General features: G+C 43.5%; 1 protein-coding gene across 1 annotated transcript; it reads left to right on the forward strand.

Annotated features, from left to right (window-relative positions):
- The first annotated feature begins 405 nt into the window (after positions 1 to 405).
- GNA11 (G protein subunit alpha 11) lies at positions 406 to 16,422 on the forward strand. The gene is made up of 7 exons (XM_075443984.1): positions 406 to 564; positions 4,917 to 5,101; positions 6,797 to 6,951; positions 7,965 to 8,093; positions 9,505 to 9,634; positions 10,395 to 10,548; positions 12,208 to 16,422. Exons 1-7 carry the CDS (start codon positions 429 to 431, stop codon positions 12,396 to 12,398), a joined length of 1,080 nt encoding a protein of 359 aa, XP_075300099.1. The 5' UTR covers positions 406 to 428; the 3' UTR covers positions 12,399 to 16,422.
- Positions 16,423 to 16,977: the final 555 nt, after the last annotated feature.

The raw sequence follows: 16,977 nt of genomic DNA on the forward strand, positions 1-16,977 counted from the left end.
CCCGCCCTGCAACGCGCAGCGCTCTCCTACTGGTGCCGGCGGCTGTCAGTCAGCGCTTGTTTTCGGCGGCAGCGGGTTGGGTTGCGCCGGCTCGTCTCTGGCTCGGCGGGGCTGTGTGAGGAGGGAGCGGCGGGCGGCGCAGCCGGGCGAGGGCAGCGCGCTGAGAGGGGCGGCGGCGGCGGCGGCGGCGGCGGCGGCGGCGGCGGCGGCGGCGGCGGCGCTAGGCCCGGCCGCAGGAGTCGGGGCCGGGGCTGGGCCGGGCCGGCGCCGCGGCCGGAGGGAGGGAGGGAGGGAGGGAGGGTGGGGTGGGGAGGGGGGGAAGGGGGCGCGGGGCCGGGCCTGGCCGGGCTCCCGGCCGTGCGGAGGACGGTGGTCGGTGCTGGGGGGGTGGGGGGGTGGGGCGGGGGCGTCCCGGCCGCGGCGCGACCATGACTCTGGAGTCCATGATGGCCTGTTGCCTGAGCGACGAGGTGAAGGAGTCGAAGCGCATCAACGCCGAGATCGAGAAGCAGCTGCGGAGGGACAAGCGCGACGCCCGCCGCGAGCTGAAGCTGCTGCTGCTGGGTGAGGAGCGCCGGGGCCCGGCCCGGCCCGCGGGGCCGCTGCTCCCGCCGCGGGGCCTGGCCGGCCCGCTCGGCCGCGGGGCTTGACAGGTCCGGGTGCGCCCGGGCTGCGGCGGGGAGCGGGCGTGGTGAGGAAGCGGCGGGAGCCACGAGCGATCCCCGCCTCCGAGCCTTGCGCTCGGGGTGGCCTTCCGATCGGTGCCGGGGCTGGCCGTCTATTGGCTGCCCTTTGTTTGTTTTTTGTGATGCGTTCTCTATCAAAATGGATTTTGACATAAGCAGGAACTATGAAGCTGAAATTACTGGTTCTGAATGCAGGCACGCACACACACGCGTGAAAATTGTCTTGAGGAAATGCTTCCCAGAGCATGCTGGCCTTTATTAGTGTGTGAAAATTCACCGATGGGGTTGATGATTTTTGGTATTGTCAGTGAACTTCTGGGACTTGAGTGAATATCTGTGGAAAAACTGGCCTCCAGCTCCTAAATCACAGAGTTCCCCTTGTGCAGTCCTGGGAGGGCCAGGGCTGGGAACTTGGTGTAGCAAATCTTAAGGGAGACAAAGCAGTAAGGATGCACAGGTTCTGTGTCTGATGAAGAAATGGCTATGGTGCTTAGCATTACCTTCAGAGGTAGAGATCACTTGTGCAGCGATAAGGATGTAGGTGTTCAGATGGAAACGTAGTAGTGTGCTGTGGTTGTGCAAATGGATAACTATTCCATGTTTAGATAAGATTTATGCGGATGGGTAATCAGTTACAAGAGCAGACAGCTAAGATTTCAGGCGTTCATATCCTTCCTCAGCAGCGAGTTTGATGTTCACGTCCTTGTAGCCCCCAAATTAAACTTAAGTTACAGTTTTCTTGGGTACTGTGGTCTGTCATTGCTTGTGTATGTATCCTGCTTTGTGTCTTAAATGCTGTATCATCTCAAGCTGAAGTATGAAGCAGATCTGATGGAATGAGCTTGTTCACTTGGGGTCTGTTGTGAGTTGGCAAGCTGTTATGGTACAGGTGAATTAGGATGATCCTTGTGAAAACAAATGTAAAACTTTACGCAAGTGAAGTGAGGCCGTGTCTGCCCACTCCTTTGGAGGTCTCCCATACTGGCATTGTTGCACAGTGATAATTATTAAGTTAACCCTAATGGCTTTCCTTCTCACCATGAATCCTCAGCGGTTAACGTGTTGCCGTTCTTCAGGTGAAAGGTAAAATCGAGGCCTTGACATTTGTGCTCATTGAAGATTCTGTGTCAGTTTCTGTAAGTCTTCTTGTAGGCTAGGGAATGTGTCTCTCGCTCTCCAGCTTCCCAAAAGCAGTCCCACAGAAGCAACTGTTTCAAAATAGGTTGGCACTATAGGATAGATCTGGGTTAAGAAGATCCCACTGGATATAAAGATTTCACTTTAGAAATAATTCACATTGCTCAAGAATACTTTCTGCTTTTCTAAAAGAGAAGTTAAGTAAGACTTAGCATCAGATTTACAAAAAAAAAAATCTCTATGAAGTGGTTAATATTGCATAAGCGGTGCTTCCAGTTTTAGGATGTATTTGCTGAATGCTTTTCACTGGATACAGCCCATTCCCCACCCTAAGTTGTGGCAGGTAATGTGTGTTCTCTCTCCTTGACATAACTGCTGCTTGCAGGGATTGCTTCTGTCTTGCTCCTGTTACGTGCAGTTCTTACATTCACAAATATTAGTGATCGTATCGTATTAGTGAGAGGGCTTTCCCAAATCTTCACATTTTTGAAAAGAGTGCATGTGTGGAGGGAGTTTCTGCCTTGTAGAAACTCTGGTAATTTTTCTTGTCACTACATCTAGTGACAGTTAGTTGTTTGAAGCCTAAGACAGAAAATTGGAGTGAAGAATAACAGTGCTAATCAATGATGAACCTAGTAATAAGAAATTTGATTTCAAAGTATTGGACATTGCCCTCTGGTATCAGATAGTCATTTGTCGTCTTACTGGGTGGGGAGGTGGGAGAATATTTTATACAAAAATTACTTGTGATTGTGCATGGGATACTGTTGATTAATATATTTACAACTACCTGTCAGGTACTTGAGGGTCGTTAGTAACTTGTTATAAACTGTGCTGCTTTCACATGTTGACAGAAGAAATGGCAAATTTAGATTATCTCCTTTTCTCAACATTGTCATATTAAAAAAGGTTATTGTGCTCTTATAAACATAGGAGACCATACCCACCCGAGCTTGCAATGCTCTGATGTAGTGCTGTTCTGTATTGTTGATGGCCTAAGTAAAAGCAAGAGGCACCTTTAAAAAAAACCCAACAACCAAAAAAAACCCCAAACCAACAAAAATCCAGGTGACAATGGAGTGACAGGAAGAATCTGTGTTTGGTTCTGAAGTAAGTGAATGGCCAGTGCTGAGGTTTCTCTTAGGTCGTTGTTGGAATGCCTTGAAGCACCACTTTTCCCACCCCCCCCCCCTCAGTTTTGGTTGCTGTGGTAAAAGACAAGGAAGTATTTCTCACCACAGTGAGAGAAACCACAAAAGATTTCAGTTTCCAGTTTTTCCCCCCATTTGTGGTGTAGCTTTCTGTTCAAGATGGAAATAGTTTGCTGCATGTTAATGGTGTTAACAACGTTAATTTCTAACTATGCTGACATAGTATCAGTTCTTGGAGAAGGGAAGAGTTTGTTTATTTTAAACATGCTGCTTCTAGTTATGTGCTTGCTGCTTTTATTTGAGCGTATTTATTTGTTTGCCTTTTAGCCTGGCACTGTAAACATGAGTAATTTGGAATCTACATGTGAGTAGGAGTTGTGTATTATGATGAGTGAGATCCTGTCTTCATATATCTGTCCCTTAGCGTGAGGCGAGTACCTGGTGGTTCCTGTGATGAAAGCCAGGGCTCTGCCAGCATGCTTATTTGTAACTGCAGATCAAACGGATTTGCCACTTACGAGATACATTTTAGCTTTTGCTCTCAGTAGTCAAAAGAGCTGGGACGCTGTATTAAAAAGAGCCGTCTTTATATAGGCTGCATATTGATAGCAGATTTTAGAAGACTGAGCAAATGCACTCAACAGAATTATTAATGGTGTATGCTTAGGCTGTTGCTTGTGGGATGAAGTGTCGAGGTGTGCTGGTGAGACTTGACCCGTATGTCCCCTCCACAAAAGGTACTGTGTATATACAGGATGGAAGGTGCTGGGTACTTTCCATAATGCCAGCTGAATCATGAATTTAACAAGGCTGTGTAATGGCATGGATACTTTATCTGATGATGTTTTTCTCTCGTACTTACCACATTAGAAAGTTCCCACCGCCTTTTTATATCTTCTGTTGGCCTTCACATGTTAAATGACACTTTTCTGGGGACACAAATGTAGGAGTGGGAGGACCTGCCCAACTGTCTGTGCAGGAAGCAGGCGCTGAAAGGGCTGGACTGCTTAACGCGCTGGCATTGGTGGGAGTGTGTCTTGCCCTCCCATCTACTCCAAGACCCAGCTTCTCTGGGGCAGGAAACCGGTGTAATAAGGAACCGGTAGCCTTGCTGAGCAGCCTGCTGCCTGTTAGGGCTGTGAGCAGCATCCTACTCTGTTCTCCCTGCCAGCCGCTATTTTTAACTCTATAATATCCAAAGGCTGCAAACAGTATTAGAGGTATCTTGCCACAATGATGATTATCGTTTCAGTCCTTAAGAGCAAATGTTGTGTTTGCACAGTAGTTTGGGACACTAGGCAGATGTACTGACCAGATTGTTCACGTCGGATGGATAAGCGAGTAGTTTCTTGAGCTCCATTCTCCTTTATAGTTGATTTTTCTGTTGTGTTCAGTTCTTTTCCATGAAGGGACACGTAATCTGTAAGATAAAGAGCATTTTGTGCCAAATCACAGCGAAAGAAAATTCACTTTTTACTGTGCAAATAGGCTTCCCCCGGCCCACTCACTATCATCTCAATTTGCAGTGCTTACCAACTTGCGAGTGCATCCGGGCCCTCTCTGGCTGGTGCTGTGGCTGTAGCATCTTGCTGGAGTATCTGGGAATAGGTCAGGTGTGACGGACAAGGGCCTTTTGACGCAGAACCATGTGGGAGTGGCTGTAATGTGAGATTTGGAATAAGTATCAGAGCTGCTTTTGAAGGCTGCTGTAAAGGACAAGATGTCTTCCTTCTATGCTGTTAGGTTTGTAGTAGGGATGAGCAGGACCATCCAGACTGTCTTTTAATATTCTGGAATGCAGCAAAAAAAGTGGTTGGAAGTAGTATGTGCTTGGGTATAGTAATAGGAGCTTTGGGGTATGGTGTGACTGATGTTAGCTTGCTTTCTTCTGTAGCAAACCTTCCTTGTGATGGCTCCTGACTCTATCTCTTGCATTCTGTAGGCACTGGGGAGAGTGGAAAAAGTACGTTCATTAAGCAAATGCGTATAATTCATGGCTCAGGCTACTCTGAAGAGGACAAAAAAGGCTTCACCAAGCTGGTGTACCAAAACATCTTCACTGCCATGCAGTCTATGATCAGGGCCATGGAAACCCTGAAGATTCTGTACAAATATGAACAGAACAAGGTAAGTTTCTCACAATTTTTGCATGTGTTTTTAGGCAGTGGGGTTCTAGGGTTTGATTTGTAAGTTACTGTTTGCAGTCTCAACCTTCCTGAACTCTTTCCCATAAATGTTTTGTGCTTAAGGACTGCTTTCTATGACATTTTGCTGATATCTGACTCTGTTTACTTGATTGTGCTAAGGGATAGAGCAACTGCCTCAGGATGGTTTGTGCACTGGTCTGCATAGTGAGTGGTAGGAGCATGGGATTGGGATATGATATAGGCTATAGGAGAGGTGTTCTTTTTACTCATTTCAAGGATTCAGTATGTTATATGCGTTGGGCTTTTCCTTGCATGAGTTACTGTTCACATCAGCACTTGAAGCTGACAAAATACATGCTGGACCCAAAAGACACCTCTACTGGTAGTTATCACTGTTACTGTAATCTGTCAGTTTTTCTGATAGGTGTTGACCAAAGGTACAAACCTTTCTTGAAGGGTTTTGGTCTCAACCACAGGAATGTGATTTGAACTGAAGTCTGGCTTACTGATTTTGGGTCCAGTAATAATTTTTTCAGCCAGATCTGGTCTAAATTATTTTAACTGTTTTAGAGGAGGATAGGGAGGGTGAGGGCACTTTAGAAATTTAGATTTTTTTTTTTTTTTTTTTTAGTTTGTTTCGCTTCTTTAGTGCTTAGTGCCTTAATATTTAAGTGAAATTGTATTTTATCTGTTCTGTCACACAGTAACTTGGAGCTGATTTTTAATAACTGCTTATAGTGACTGGATGGTGCACCAGGAGTTCTTGAGTTTGAACACCTTTTTTGCCTTTAGAGAGGTTCCGCAATCTCGGTGATAAGGTTAGGCAGGGTATGAGGAAGCTTGCCTTGCCTGTGCTTTACGTGGGGCATTGTGGAGGTGTTTTGATAGGTAGAATCTGCCAACTTTTACTTATGATAATGTGTGCAGAACTTGGCTTTGTTTTTCTTTTTTCCTGGCGTAGGTGGTACAGGCAAAAGCCCCTTCCTGTGGCAAGTGTACCAAAGATTTCAGATAGCGGCTTGGTGTGGATAATAACCTCACAGATGCCGCAGGCTGTTGTAATGGCTGTAGTCCTTCCTTTGGTTATAGATTGTAGGGTGGGCATTTTTATTTTCTCTCTCAAAAGGGATGATTGAAGTATGCTGAAACAATGTCTCTACTGATATTCAAAATGCAGTTTAATTTTTATTTTTTTTTTTTGTAAGAAACCTGACATAGCAACTTGTTGTCCAACTGCAGTTGAACCTCCTCAGAAGTTGGGCAGTCTGTGGTTCTCCACAGTGAATGATCTGCCTTGGGAACCACTGTGTTTCAAAACACCTGGTAATCTCATGATAGATGAAACCTGCTGCTGTTTTACAGCTTATTCTGTCAAGGAGCATATGATGCTTCAAGGGAATTTTGCTGATGTCTGCTATGTCTTAGATGTATAGTTTACCCATTGTCCCTCAGATCTTAGCAAGCTGATCCACAACCAGTATGTGGATCCTTGAAGTCTTCATAATGTAAGGATTTAGTTAATCTGAAAATTTTTTGCCTGCCTGCGACTGATACCTCCCACTCCTGACCCGTGACCACCCCCTCCACTTTTTCTTTTCTTTTTTTTCGTTGTTTTTCTGTGTGTGTGTGTGTGGTTGGTGTTTGGTTTTTTTTTCCTCCACTTTTCAATCTCCAGGCCAATGCAGTGCTGATTCGGGAAGTGGATGTAGAAAAGGTCATGACATTTGAGCAGCCATATGTAAGTGCAATTAAAACATTGTGGAACGATCCTGGAATACAAGAGTGTTATGACAGGAGAAGAGAATATCAGCTTTCTGACTCAGCTAAATAGTAAGTAAAAATGATCACTGGCATGCACTGCTAGATGGTAGTGATGGTCTAACAAATAATACCTGTCCATTTTTTTTGATGAAGTCTAGAGTTTGTTTCAAAGGGCAGGAACACTGCTGTAGATTTCACTACATAGTTTGTTTAAAGTACCTTTTATGTCTTTCAATAAGGGGAATAAGTCTGACTAGTGTTTTAGACAAGCTGCACAGTCCCTGCTAGCTGTGTGTACTGGGATAAAAATCATAGGCATATGAGAGAGGCACTTTGCCTCTATCGGCCAGAAGTATCCTTAGAAAAAGTTAAGATGAAAGAGCAGTGGGAGCAGGTAACTGGTAACTTGTTTGAATCTGTCTCCAGAAAGGCAAAGAGCTTTGCTGGAGATGGAGGAAGCTATGTTTAAGTGGGGAGAGATTTAGATCTGGAAATTCCTTACCATTTGCTACTTTTCATGAGGGTATGAGATGTTCTGGTGGGTGATAAAGACAGCTGTTCACACATCTGCTTCTGGATATACCTGAGGCTACTATCTCTGCCTTATGCCATCTTTGTTAGTCCTGGCTCTTAGGCAGCAGAAGTGTTGCTCTTTGTCTTCAGGTTTGTTCTTAGGCCTACGGGTGTACATGGATGTGTAGCTTAATGGATTTATTATTAATAAAAACTAAGTCTGGTGACATAGGTCATTTATAAATAGAAAAGATGAGACTTGATTCTGAAGCATAAGCATCCACTGTATTTAAACTTTCTCTGTAGTAAAGATTGTCTTCCACACTCCTATACAGAGTTGATAAAGTTGTCCTTAATGTATCTGTTTATCCTCCAAAGTGGATGGTTGGTGAATTACTGTTCCCCAAAGATGTACCCTGTTATTTTTCCACATCACATTTTAAACAGTTCAGGTGACTTCTGACTTTCTTGTTACGCTAGGGAAAGACTAAACATAGTAGTGTTTAAGTCTGTATATTTATGTGCTGCAACCTAAGGTGTTTTTTTTTTTTCCATTGTGCTTCTTGTAGCTATCTTAGCGACGTGGATCGTATTGCTACCCCAGGATATCTACCGACTCAGCAAGATGTGCTACGGGTTAGAGTTCCTACAACTGGTATCATAGAGTACCCCTTTGACCTAGAGAATATTATCTTCAGGTACTGGAGGTGTATTCTTCTTGCAGCTGAACTGAGAGAGGAGTGATATGGTTTCAGGAAGGATGAGTTCTGGATTGCTTTAGAGTGTGCAGGTGCTTGGTTGGGAGGCTTGAGTGGATATATGTGCTGTGATGTTACGAAGTGTCTGCTGACAGATGCTGCTGTAGTGGGGATGGTGTAATATTTTATTCTGATTAAGGGAAAACTCCAAGCTGAAGCACTGACTGTCACGAAAAAGAACATGCTTTTGAATCAATGATGCTCAAAGTCCAGCTAACCATCTCGTAGGAACTGGTGTCCTTCCTGGGAAGGATTGCATTGCTGGCATCTGAGGCTAAAGTGGTGGCTTGTGAGGCAGCTGAGTGAACTAAGCTTAAGCCACCAAGGGGAGGAGGGGGAAGCTTGCTCTGGGTGGTCCTTGGCTTTAAATGTATTTCCCTTTAAGAATGCTTAGCTCAAGCAACTTTGACATTTATTTCTGCTTCAAAAAGAGACTGCTTTTTGTGCAGAAATACTTCCCTGTATGTGATACCTAGCATCTGCCTTCAGAGATGGTTTTCTGTGCCTACCTTGTGCTCTCAGGATGACACCAAAACTTGCTGTCTATGCTGCTACAGCAGCAGATGGTATTTGGAGGCTTAAGCCAGCAATCGAGCATGGCATAAAGGGCACAATGACATGCTTATCTATTGCAAAGCAGTTGTCTCCCTAGCTCTTTGGTACTTACTGCCTGCCTTTCTCTACCACAGTGATGACATTACAAGAGAGGAATAAAGAAGCCTGCATCTTCTCTCTTACAGTTACGGATGCACAGAAAGTTACTCTCCCAGTTCTGGTTTGCTGACCTATGAAATAGGTATAGGGTTTTAGCAAAGGTAGACTGGGTGTGTTGTGCTTCAGGCGAGTGACAAAATAATTTTAGCGTACTGTACAGGTGGGACTTAACACTGAGGAGCTCAAGTGCGTAACTGTTAAACAGCACATTCTAAGAAAAGTTTTATAACTGAAGAAAGCTCTCTGTGTGTGAGGAGTTTTGAGGCAAGCAGATGCTATAATAAAAAGTAAAAATGGTTTTGCTCATTTGGCAGAGCTGAGTTTTGAAGGACTTGTCTTTTCAGGACTACTATTTGGCAAAGCAGAGCAGAATGCAACTGAAAATGGTAGTGCTGATATATGAGATTTGAATTTGGTATCGCTTGTCTGTGGCCGTCTCTTCAGTTTGATGTATTTCTGGAACAGCATATTTTGTAAACTCGATGGTTTTGTTAGCAAGTACGTGTTATTAAATCCCCATGCTGGATTAACCTGCGTGGTAAAGAGCCGCATTCGTTCTCATTGTATGCTGGTACTTTGCATTCAGATGGAGAACTGCAGCGACTTCTGTGATACTGTATGTATTTCTCTTCCTTAGAATGGTGGATGTTGGAGGTCAAAGATCAGAGCGAAGGAAGTGGATCCATTGCTTTGAAAACGTGACTTCTATCATGTTTTTAGTAGCACTTAGTGAATATGACCAAGTTCTGGTGGAATCTGATAACGAGGTAAGCCAAAGAATGGGAACTCTGCAGGACAGTAGAAGGAAAGGAGGAATGTCTTTCTAGCTTCTTGGAGGTTGGTACCAAAGTGCTTGGTGCCAAGTTGGATTAGCAAGTATTGTTGGTTTTAGCCTTCAGTTCTTCCTATTGCAAAGGGAACACGAAGCTTAATAGGTCATGATGTCCCTGAGAATGGAATATGCACAGTGGTTTCAAATCATCTGTACTTCTCAAGTGACACTGAAATACTGTGAAATTGCTGAGTTCTGTGTGCCTTGGAAGGTACTGTGCAATGTGACAGCATGCTCTTAGAAATCACCCATTCCTCTTTTCCGCACTGAATTACTTAGGGCTGTAACTGCTCTCCTGTTAGATAGTGACTGGTCTCTTGGAAGGTGCAATACTGAATTTTTGTATTTGCTAATAGATTGACAAAATGCCATTAGGTTAGTATCAGTTATTCCTTTTTCACTAGATGAAACATGTTCACAAAGTATCATGGCGAGTCCTCTTGCATGACTGTCAAAGCATAAAATGACCTTTTGATATGAATGGCTTGCCAATTAAATGAAGTTTGAGTTCATCAGATTTTGCATTTCCTTTCCTTTTACCGGCGCAGCTTGAGCCAGAACCTTCCTGGGGCCAAAGTATTCTGTGTAAAGTATCTGAGATGCTGTATCGATACAGATCTGAGTGTGTGTGCAGGTAGCAGAAAGGCATTTTAGTGCTCGTTTGTGAAAACCAGGCTTTCTTTTTCTTATTTCAGAACCGGATGGAAGAGAGTAAAGCTCTCTTTCGAACAATTATCACTTATCCATGGTTCCAAAACTCTTCTGTCATCCTCTTTCTCAACAAGAAAGATCTATTGGAAGACAAGATCCTATATTCCCACCTTGTTGACTATTTCCCAGAGTTTGATGGTGAGTGGTTTTTGAGGAGGAACACTTTATATCTAGAAGCAAGGGTGGAGGTGGTTTGGTTAGATTTTTTTGGTTTGTTTGTTTCTAAAGAAAACTCGGATCTAGAGATGGTGAAAATGTTAATTTGAGAAGGAATACCTACAACAATGAGAAAATTTCACAAAAATGTCTTAATCCTATATAGATGACTGGAATCTGACCTAATGATCAAATAATGAATCTCTCCTAGATGAAGAATTAACTCTCCCCCCCACCCCCACCATGCACTTCGAAGTATTAAGTAATGCAAGTCTAACTTTCTTACCTGTATGCTTGTGCATATAACCGGTTTCTTGTACGTGTGACAGTTCGCTGGTATACTGGGGATTTTAATCCTCTAGTCAAGAGGTGACTTGAGTCCTTGTTTTGAGAAACTGACTGGTCAAATACCCAAGTTGTTCAAGTGATGGTGCTGAAAAATCTCAGGTAGTGTGAAATTGTTATTAGTGTGCCATCTGCAGCTGTGGAAGAATAATATCTGTGTGAAACAGAGAAATTCCCATCTGAAACAAAATTCCTTAGCCAAAATAGCATTTCAAGCTCTTCAGTTGAGTGTATTTAAAGTTGGCTGGTAACACATCTGTACAGGACTGCGAATAAATAAAAGCAGTGGAGCATACGACCAGGCAACACACTTCTTACCATGCTCTCATGTATTAACTCTGTCATTATGTGCTTTAAAAATACAAGGTAAAGGAAGAATTGCCATTTTGCAAATAGCTTTCTTCTAAAGGACTAATGAAATTGCTCCGTATTAGTTGTCCTCCCCCTTCTGGAGCTCCGTGCCCCCTGCTGTCTGAAAGCACAAGCACTCTGAAATTGTCAGTGTTGGAAAACACCACGTTTTCAAAGCAGGCTGGGAACGGCTGGTGAGCTTATCGGTCAAATAGTGTGTACTTCTAATATAACTTAACAGCTGGAGATAAGGTTGCAACATCAGCAAGTGTCATATACTTTCTTTTTTTTTGTATAAGTAGGTACTGTAGCTCCTCCAGGGATGCTGCATGGCTTATGAGTGGGAGGTAGCCCATCAGACCGCCTCTCAAGAGATGGTCCTTGCCACCAGTACTCTGAAAGAAATATCAGTAGGTGACGTTTTTCTGAGGAGTTGTCAGCAATATGAAGTAAATACTGGCAAAAACTCTAGGTTTTAGCTCTTGTGCGTTGACAGACTGCAGTATTGGCTGAAGATGACCCTTGTTTGCAAAGCATACACTTGTGTCCTTCAGTGCATAAGATCCATCTATATATTAGGAAGAAATACACATCCCATCTCCAGAGGAGAGCATTGTGTTATGTACACCCAGCATCTGTCACTGGTATTAAGTGAACGCAGCACGTACAGCGTTATACCGAACGCTGTATTTCAAAGCACAGTCTGAAATGATGCCTTGGTGTCTGTCAAAACTCAGCCTTGGAAAAATGCCTTTTGTAGGTTTTGGTTAGATAACTGAAAAGCATAAGACACCAGCTCCTGGGACTTTTATGCAATAAATGATATTCATTTCTTCATAGCTCTGTAACCCGTAAGAAAAAAAGCTCTAGCAATTATTCTGATGGATCAAACCAGGGAATGTGCTTAGCATAAATCCATTAACTGGTTTCTCTTTCTTGCTGCAGGCCCACAGAGGGATGCACAGGCAGCCCGTGAGTTCATTCTCAAGATGTTTGTGGATTTAAATCCAGACAGCGATAAAATCATCTATTCTCACTTCACATGTGCCACAGACACAGAAAACATCCGTTTCGTGTTTGCAGCTGTCAAGGACACCATCCTGCAGCTCAACCTGAAGGAGTACAACCTGGTTTGACCTGCTCTGCTCTTGGCCCCTTGAGAGAGGCTTCATTGTGAAGAAAAGACAAAAAAAGAAATTTTAAATATGACAGGAAAAAAAGTTTTAATTTCTGATGATGTAATGATTGCAAATTGTCTGATCTGTGGAGTGGCAAGTGCTCAGTGTTATCCTGGAGTCTCATGTCTCTGTCCACAGAGTAGTTGATTTCATATTTTTAACAAATTGCTTTTATTTCACAGTTAATGGGGATATGCCTCATTTCTTCAGCACCTTGCTTACTTCTTAATTTTTGCCAAACAGCTAAGGCAGTCTCATCTTGAGCTTTCCTTTGTTGCTTAGGCACCTCCCCCCCCCCCGCCTTTTCATTCCCATGGTATATATAGAAAAGAAACCATCAACTTTCCAGCTGAGATTGTGAATTTGCTGGACTGTGGGAGTGCAGAATGCTACTGGTCCCTTTGCCTTGTGCTATAGGGTGCCTCTGGTGTAATTTGCTAATCCTGCTTGCTTCCCCTCCCCCCCGTTTCTTTCCCTTCGCTTCCCCAGGACATGCTCCATGGTTCACTGTGATGAAATGTTGGGGAGGAACGATTGCTCTCCAACTATTGTGCAAAAAAAGAAAAAGGCAAAACAAACAAAAAAAAGCCATCACTTTTCCATTCTTTATATGTTCTAGTTCCGAGTTATTTTTTCTTATCAATTATAAAAGGTATGGAGACTGTGATTTTTTTTTTTTTTTTTAAATTATTGATGTTCTATATAGTTTGCTACATGTTGCTGTATTTTGTTCATGGATTACAAATGATGGAAGCTCTTGGAGCAATAGCTGCTGAGCCTGGGGAAGTGCCTGACTGTAATTGTTCTTTTATTTTATTTTGTTTTTATTTTTTCACACACATACACACATTCCCCCCGCCCCCGCAAGCGCATGCGCGCACACAAGGCTCAATTTGCAGAGAGAAACTACGTTTGGTTGAATAGAGTATATGACATCAAGTGAGCAACTTCTCTATGCAGCAGATATCAAAAGCACACTGAGTAATTGTGGCATTTAAACATCAGACTTTGACTGGATTGAAAATCTTAGTCTTGTGCCACTCTCTAGTTCTTTTCTTGCTGCTAGTAGCAAACAAGCCTTGTTTATTGCATTTTGTGCCAGTGTCTTGAATGACTTTGTAAGAATTCCTTGGTCCTGTCCAGCTTGCAGATTTTTAGAAAGGACCAGAGTTGGTGGGCAACAAACTTTGGGACATAGGTAGGATTCTTACTTGCAAAGATTGAGGAGAGCTCTTGGAGGGAGTGGCAATTCACACCCTCTCCTGTTTGTGCACTCCCCTGAGGCACATGCTGCTTTGTTTCTCTTTAGAGGAGTATGGATCCTCTTTGGAAGACTTGCTCCAGGGTGCATGTGATAATCAAGTTACAGTAGTCATGGCTGGAGCATGTGGCTGCTATGGAATCCAGAAAGCCCTGCTGTGGTTGCACTTTTGTTTAGCAGGAGAGCAGAGGCAGAGACAGTACAGTTCGCTGGTGCAGGTGGAAGGTACAGTGGAAGTAGTTCTGGATTCTAGATGCTAAATGAAACTCCACTAAGCAGAAGGATGTGAAGTCTTTGCACATTAGGGAGCTTTTTCCAGGAGCTGAGGCAACTGAACAAATGTGCTGAAGACCTGTTGCTGGCCTGGAGGATAACTGCAGTGGCAAGGCAAGGAGCGAGTAGGAAACAGGGAAACCTGACCCACCTCTGGATATATGTCATTTAGCCATCACTAATGCTTCTGTTTCAATTCCAACAAGTAGCATTGGGTCTGAATTCTCTGAATCAATCAGATTGCCCCCTTGAAGGCTAGCAGGCTACCAGTAAAGACTAAATGAGCTGCAGTGTTGAGGGGGGCTGTTGATATTTTGTCTCTTTTGTAGACAGAGCACTATATCAGTGTTTTGCACCACATGTAAGAGTAAACTGTCTGAGATACTTCAGATGCTTTGATCTAGAACACTAAAATATGGTGGGACATAATTTTGAGTAATTCTGTTTATAGGTCCCTCTGGTTTTCCAGAATAGCTGAGGGAAGCCTCTGTATGTGTCGGAGCACTACAGAAGAAAGCAAGCTCTACTAAGAGTGATCAGAGAGCTCAAGCTGAAAAAGTAGCCATGGGACCAACAGTTGAAGAGCCAGTCTGGCTGAGTGGTGATGCTGAGGTAAACACAGCATCTCTTTAGACTAGCCATGCTCTGGACTGCATTTAACACTTGTGAGGAATGAGAGGGATTCCTTTGTGTCAGACAGCTTTGCATCAATTTTACTGCTTTTTTTGTCTTTATGCCAAAATGTTCCATTTTGTAGAAACTGTCCTATAAAGAGGAATTTATAATCATCTTCGTGTATTCTAACTGCTGTTCATCTGAAGCAGATGGCAGCACCAAGCCTCTTCCGCTTTTGCGATCCTCTTGTAAATGGTTCGCACTACAACTATTGCCAGCAACCAACCTGGCACTGAGATACACAGGTTCTTGGAAATAACTTCCCAGAAGTTTTTTTTCCAAGGTGAATGATGGTGGTACTTCCACTTGAATCAGAAACTTTGCTTTGTTTTGTATCCTCCCCTTCAAGAGCTGCTGCCCTGGCATAGGAGGAGGGATCTTGGCTTCTGGCTCCTGCGGAGTGAATCTGCATTGTCATGGGGAGCTGTGGGAAGCTATGGGCACAAGGATTTAGGCATGTGCCGTACCTTGCTGAGCAACTGCTTGGTGTAGCTGGTGGCCTGGTGGCTGACTTGGTGTGATGATTCTTGCAAAGGGAAGGGGAGAACGTTGTGCGATGGCTGTCTCGTGCAATCTCGTTCTGAATTAGGGGAGGAATGGGTCAGACTTGTACACATAATCTGGAGTTGTCTGTGGACTGTATTACGTGAGAAGATATGTGTGCTTTTCTTAGCAAGCAGTAGCTTGTGTGCCTCCAGCTTGGCCAGTGAAGCATTCCCGCAGAACTAGTTCATGTCTCTGTTGGCTGGCCCTTTGGCAAATATCTGCCCTAGCAAAAGTGCCAAACCTTAAACCAAATTTGCCTATATCATCTTTTCTGAAAATGAGGCCAGTCAGAATTTTCTGCAGGTTGACACAACAGATTGACCTTCAGAAAAGAGGTGGAATTGGGTTCTTGTAGAGAATCTAGAGTTTTGAGTCCGAGGAAGTGGTCTCTTGGCTAACCTCTGCTCCTTGTGCACTTTTTATCTTTGTTCTGCTGAAGAAGCCAACATATTTTGAACCAGTTTGAAACTTGAAGTCAGTGAGGAGAGGACCATCCCATTTCTTAGCACCCTTCTGTGTGGATTGGCTACCTGCTGAGCAACAGCCCCTTCCTGCTTCAGCGTGTCAGATAGTGCCTGCCCTTTCTGCCTGTCTCCCCTTCTTCTGGAGTTGGATTCTTTGGTCTCTTGTTGTTGCTTCCTCGCAATGTTGGCCTTGCATTCAGCTATGGTTTTTCTTCATGTGTTTTATTGTTTTGTTTTTTTTTAAAAAGTACTTCCAGAGTGTGCTGACCATTGTATTGTACTGTACAGAGGTTAGAGTCCAGCAGAGAATAAAGTGTGTTATGCAGCACCCTTATAAGAGTATGGTTTGTGCCAATGCCCTTCTTTAGTAGTGCCGGAGACTCTTTACAAGTGCCAATGTGGTGGAAATTATTTGGTTATACTTGTATATTATAGGATCCTGATTTAAGACAATTTAAACATTATCCTATTTAAAAAAGATACTATATAAAATGCTGTTTTTAAACCTTGTCATTTGCAATGCATGTATTGTTGTGCGTGTTGGGGTGGGGGGAGGGACAGAGGGTAGGGTAAAGGAGTTTCTGAATAAGATGCCCAGTGTCAGGATCTATTCAGGCTCCAAACTGTCTCATTCCAGTCCAGGAGTGTGATTGTTTCTTGGAATGATCCCACTATGACTGCTGGGCAACAACCCTTATTACAGAAATATCTGATGGAAATTGATTTTCATATCTTTCTCCTGAAATAAATTCTCTGTTTGAAATTGGAATAAATTTTGTTCCTAAAAGCCGTGGTGGTCATGCATGCATTTCTTCGCTCCTGTCCCTCCTCTCTCCCTCCTTCTGGCTGGCTGAACAACTTCTGTACCCTGTGGGACTTGCGTCTGATTGAAGCACACTTTGCCCTCCTAGCTAGCAATGTTGTCCCTGAGAAAATCAGGACTCTGAGGCATAGAAATAAAGTGTGTTTTGGTAAATATAAGGTATAATATACAATAACTGTATATAACATACTGTACAAATGATTCTGAACTCAAGTGTGAACAGTGGTTGACTAGACTTCTAAGATGTAGGGATGCAATGGTGGCACCTTGACTTAAAATTCTATGGGATTTTGCAGTAGAACTGCTAAGTGAAGTTGTCAGTGTTTGCTGCTGCCTCTTGTAGTGTCAGCCCATTTTATACATTGCCAGCAGCAGAAATGTTGATAGGACCAGACCTGCTTCTAATCTAGTTTGTTAGCAACATGGACTGAAATATGAAAACACTGCTTAAATTTATCCCTTTAGGAGTCCAGGATTGAAAAAGCTTTCACAGAG

This window comes from Opisthocomus hoazin, chromosome 27 (genome assembly GCF_030867145.1).
Source record: "Opisthocomus hoazin isolate bOpiHoa1 chromosome 27, bOpiHoa1.hap1, whole genome shotgun sequence".
NCBI classification, from domain to species: Eukaryota; Metazoa; Chordata; class Aves; order Opisthocomiformes; family Opisthocomidae; genus Opisthocomus; species Opisthocomus hoazin.

Excerpts from the sequence above, each read along its gene's own strand:
- GNA11 (XM_075443984.1), top strand. The coding sequence starts at position 429 with ATGACTCTGGAGTCCATGATGGCCTGTTGCCTGAGCGACGAGGTGAAG. Across the intron at positions 565-4,916 it reads GCTGAAGCTGCTGCTGCTGG|GCACTGGGGAGAGTGGAAAA; the intron begins GTGAGGAGCGCC and ends TGCATTCTGTAG. Across the intron at positions 10,549-12,207 it reads CTATTTCCCAGAGTTTGATG|GCCCACAGAGGGATGCACAG; the intron begins GTGAGTGGTTTT and ends TTCTTGCTGCAG.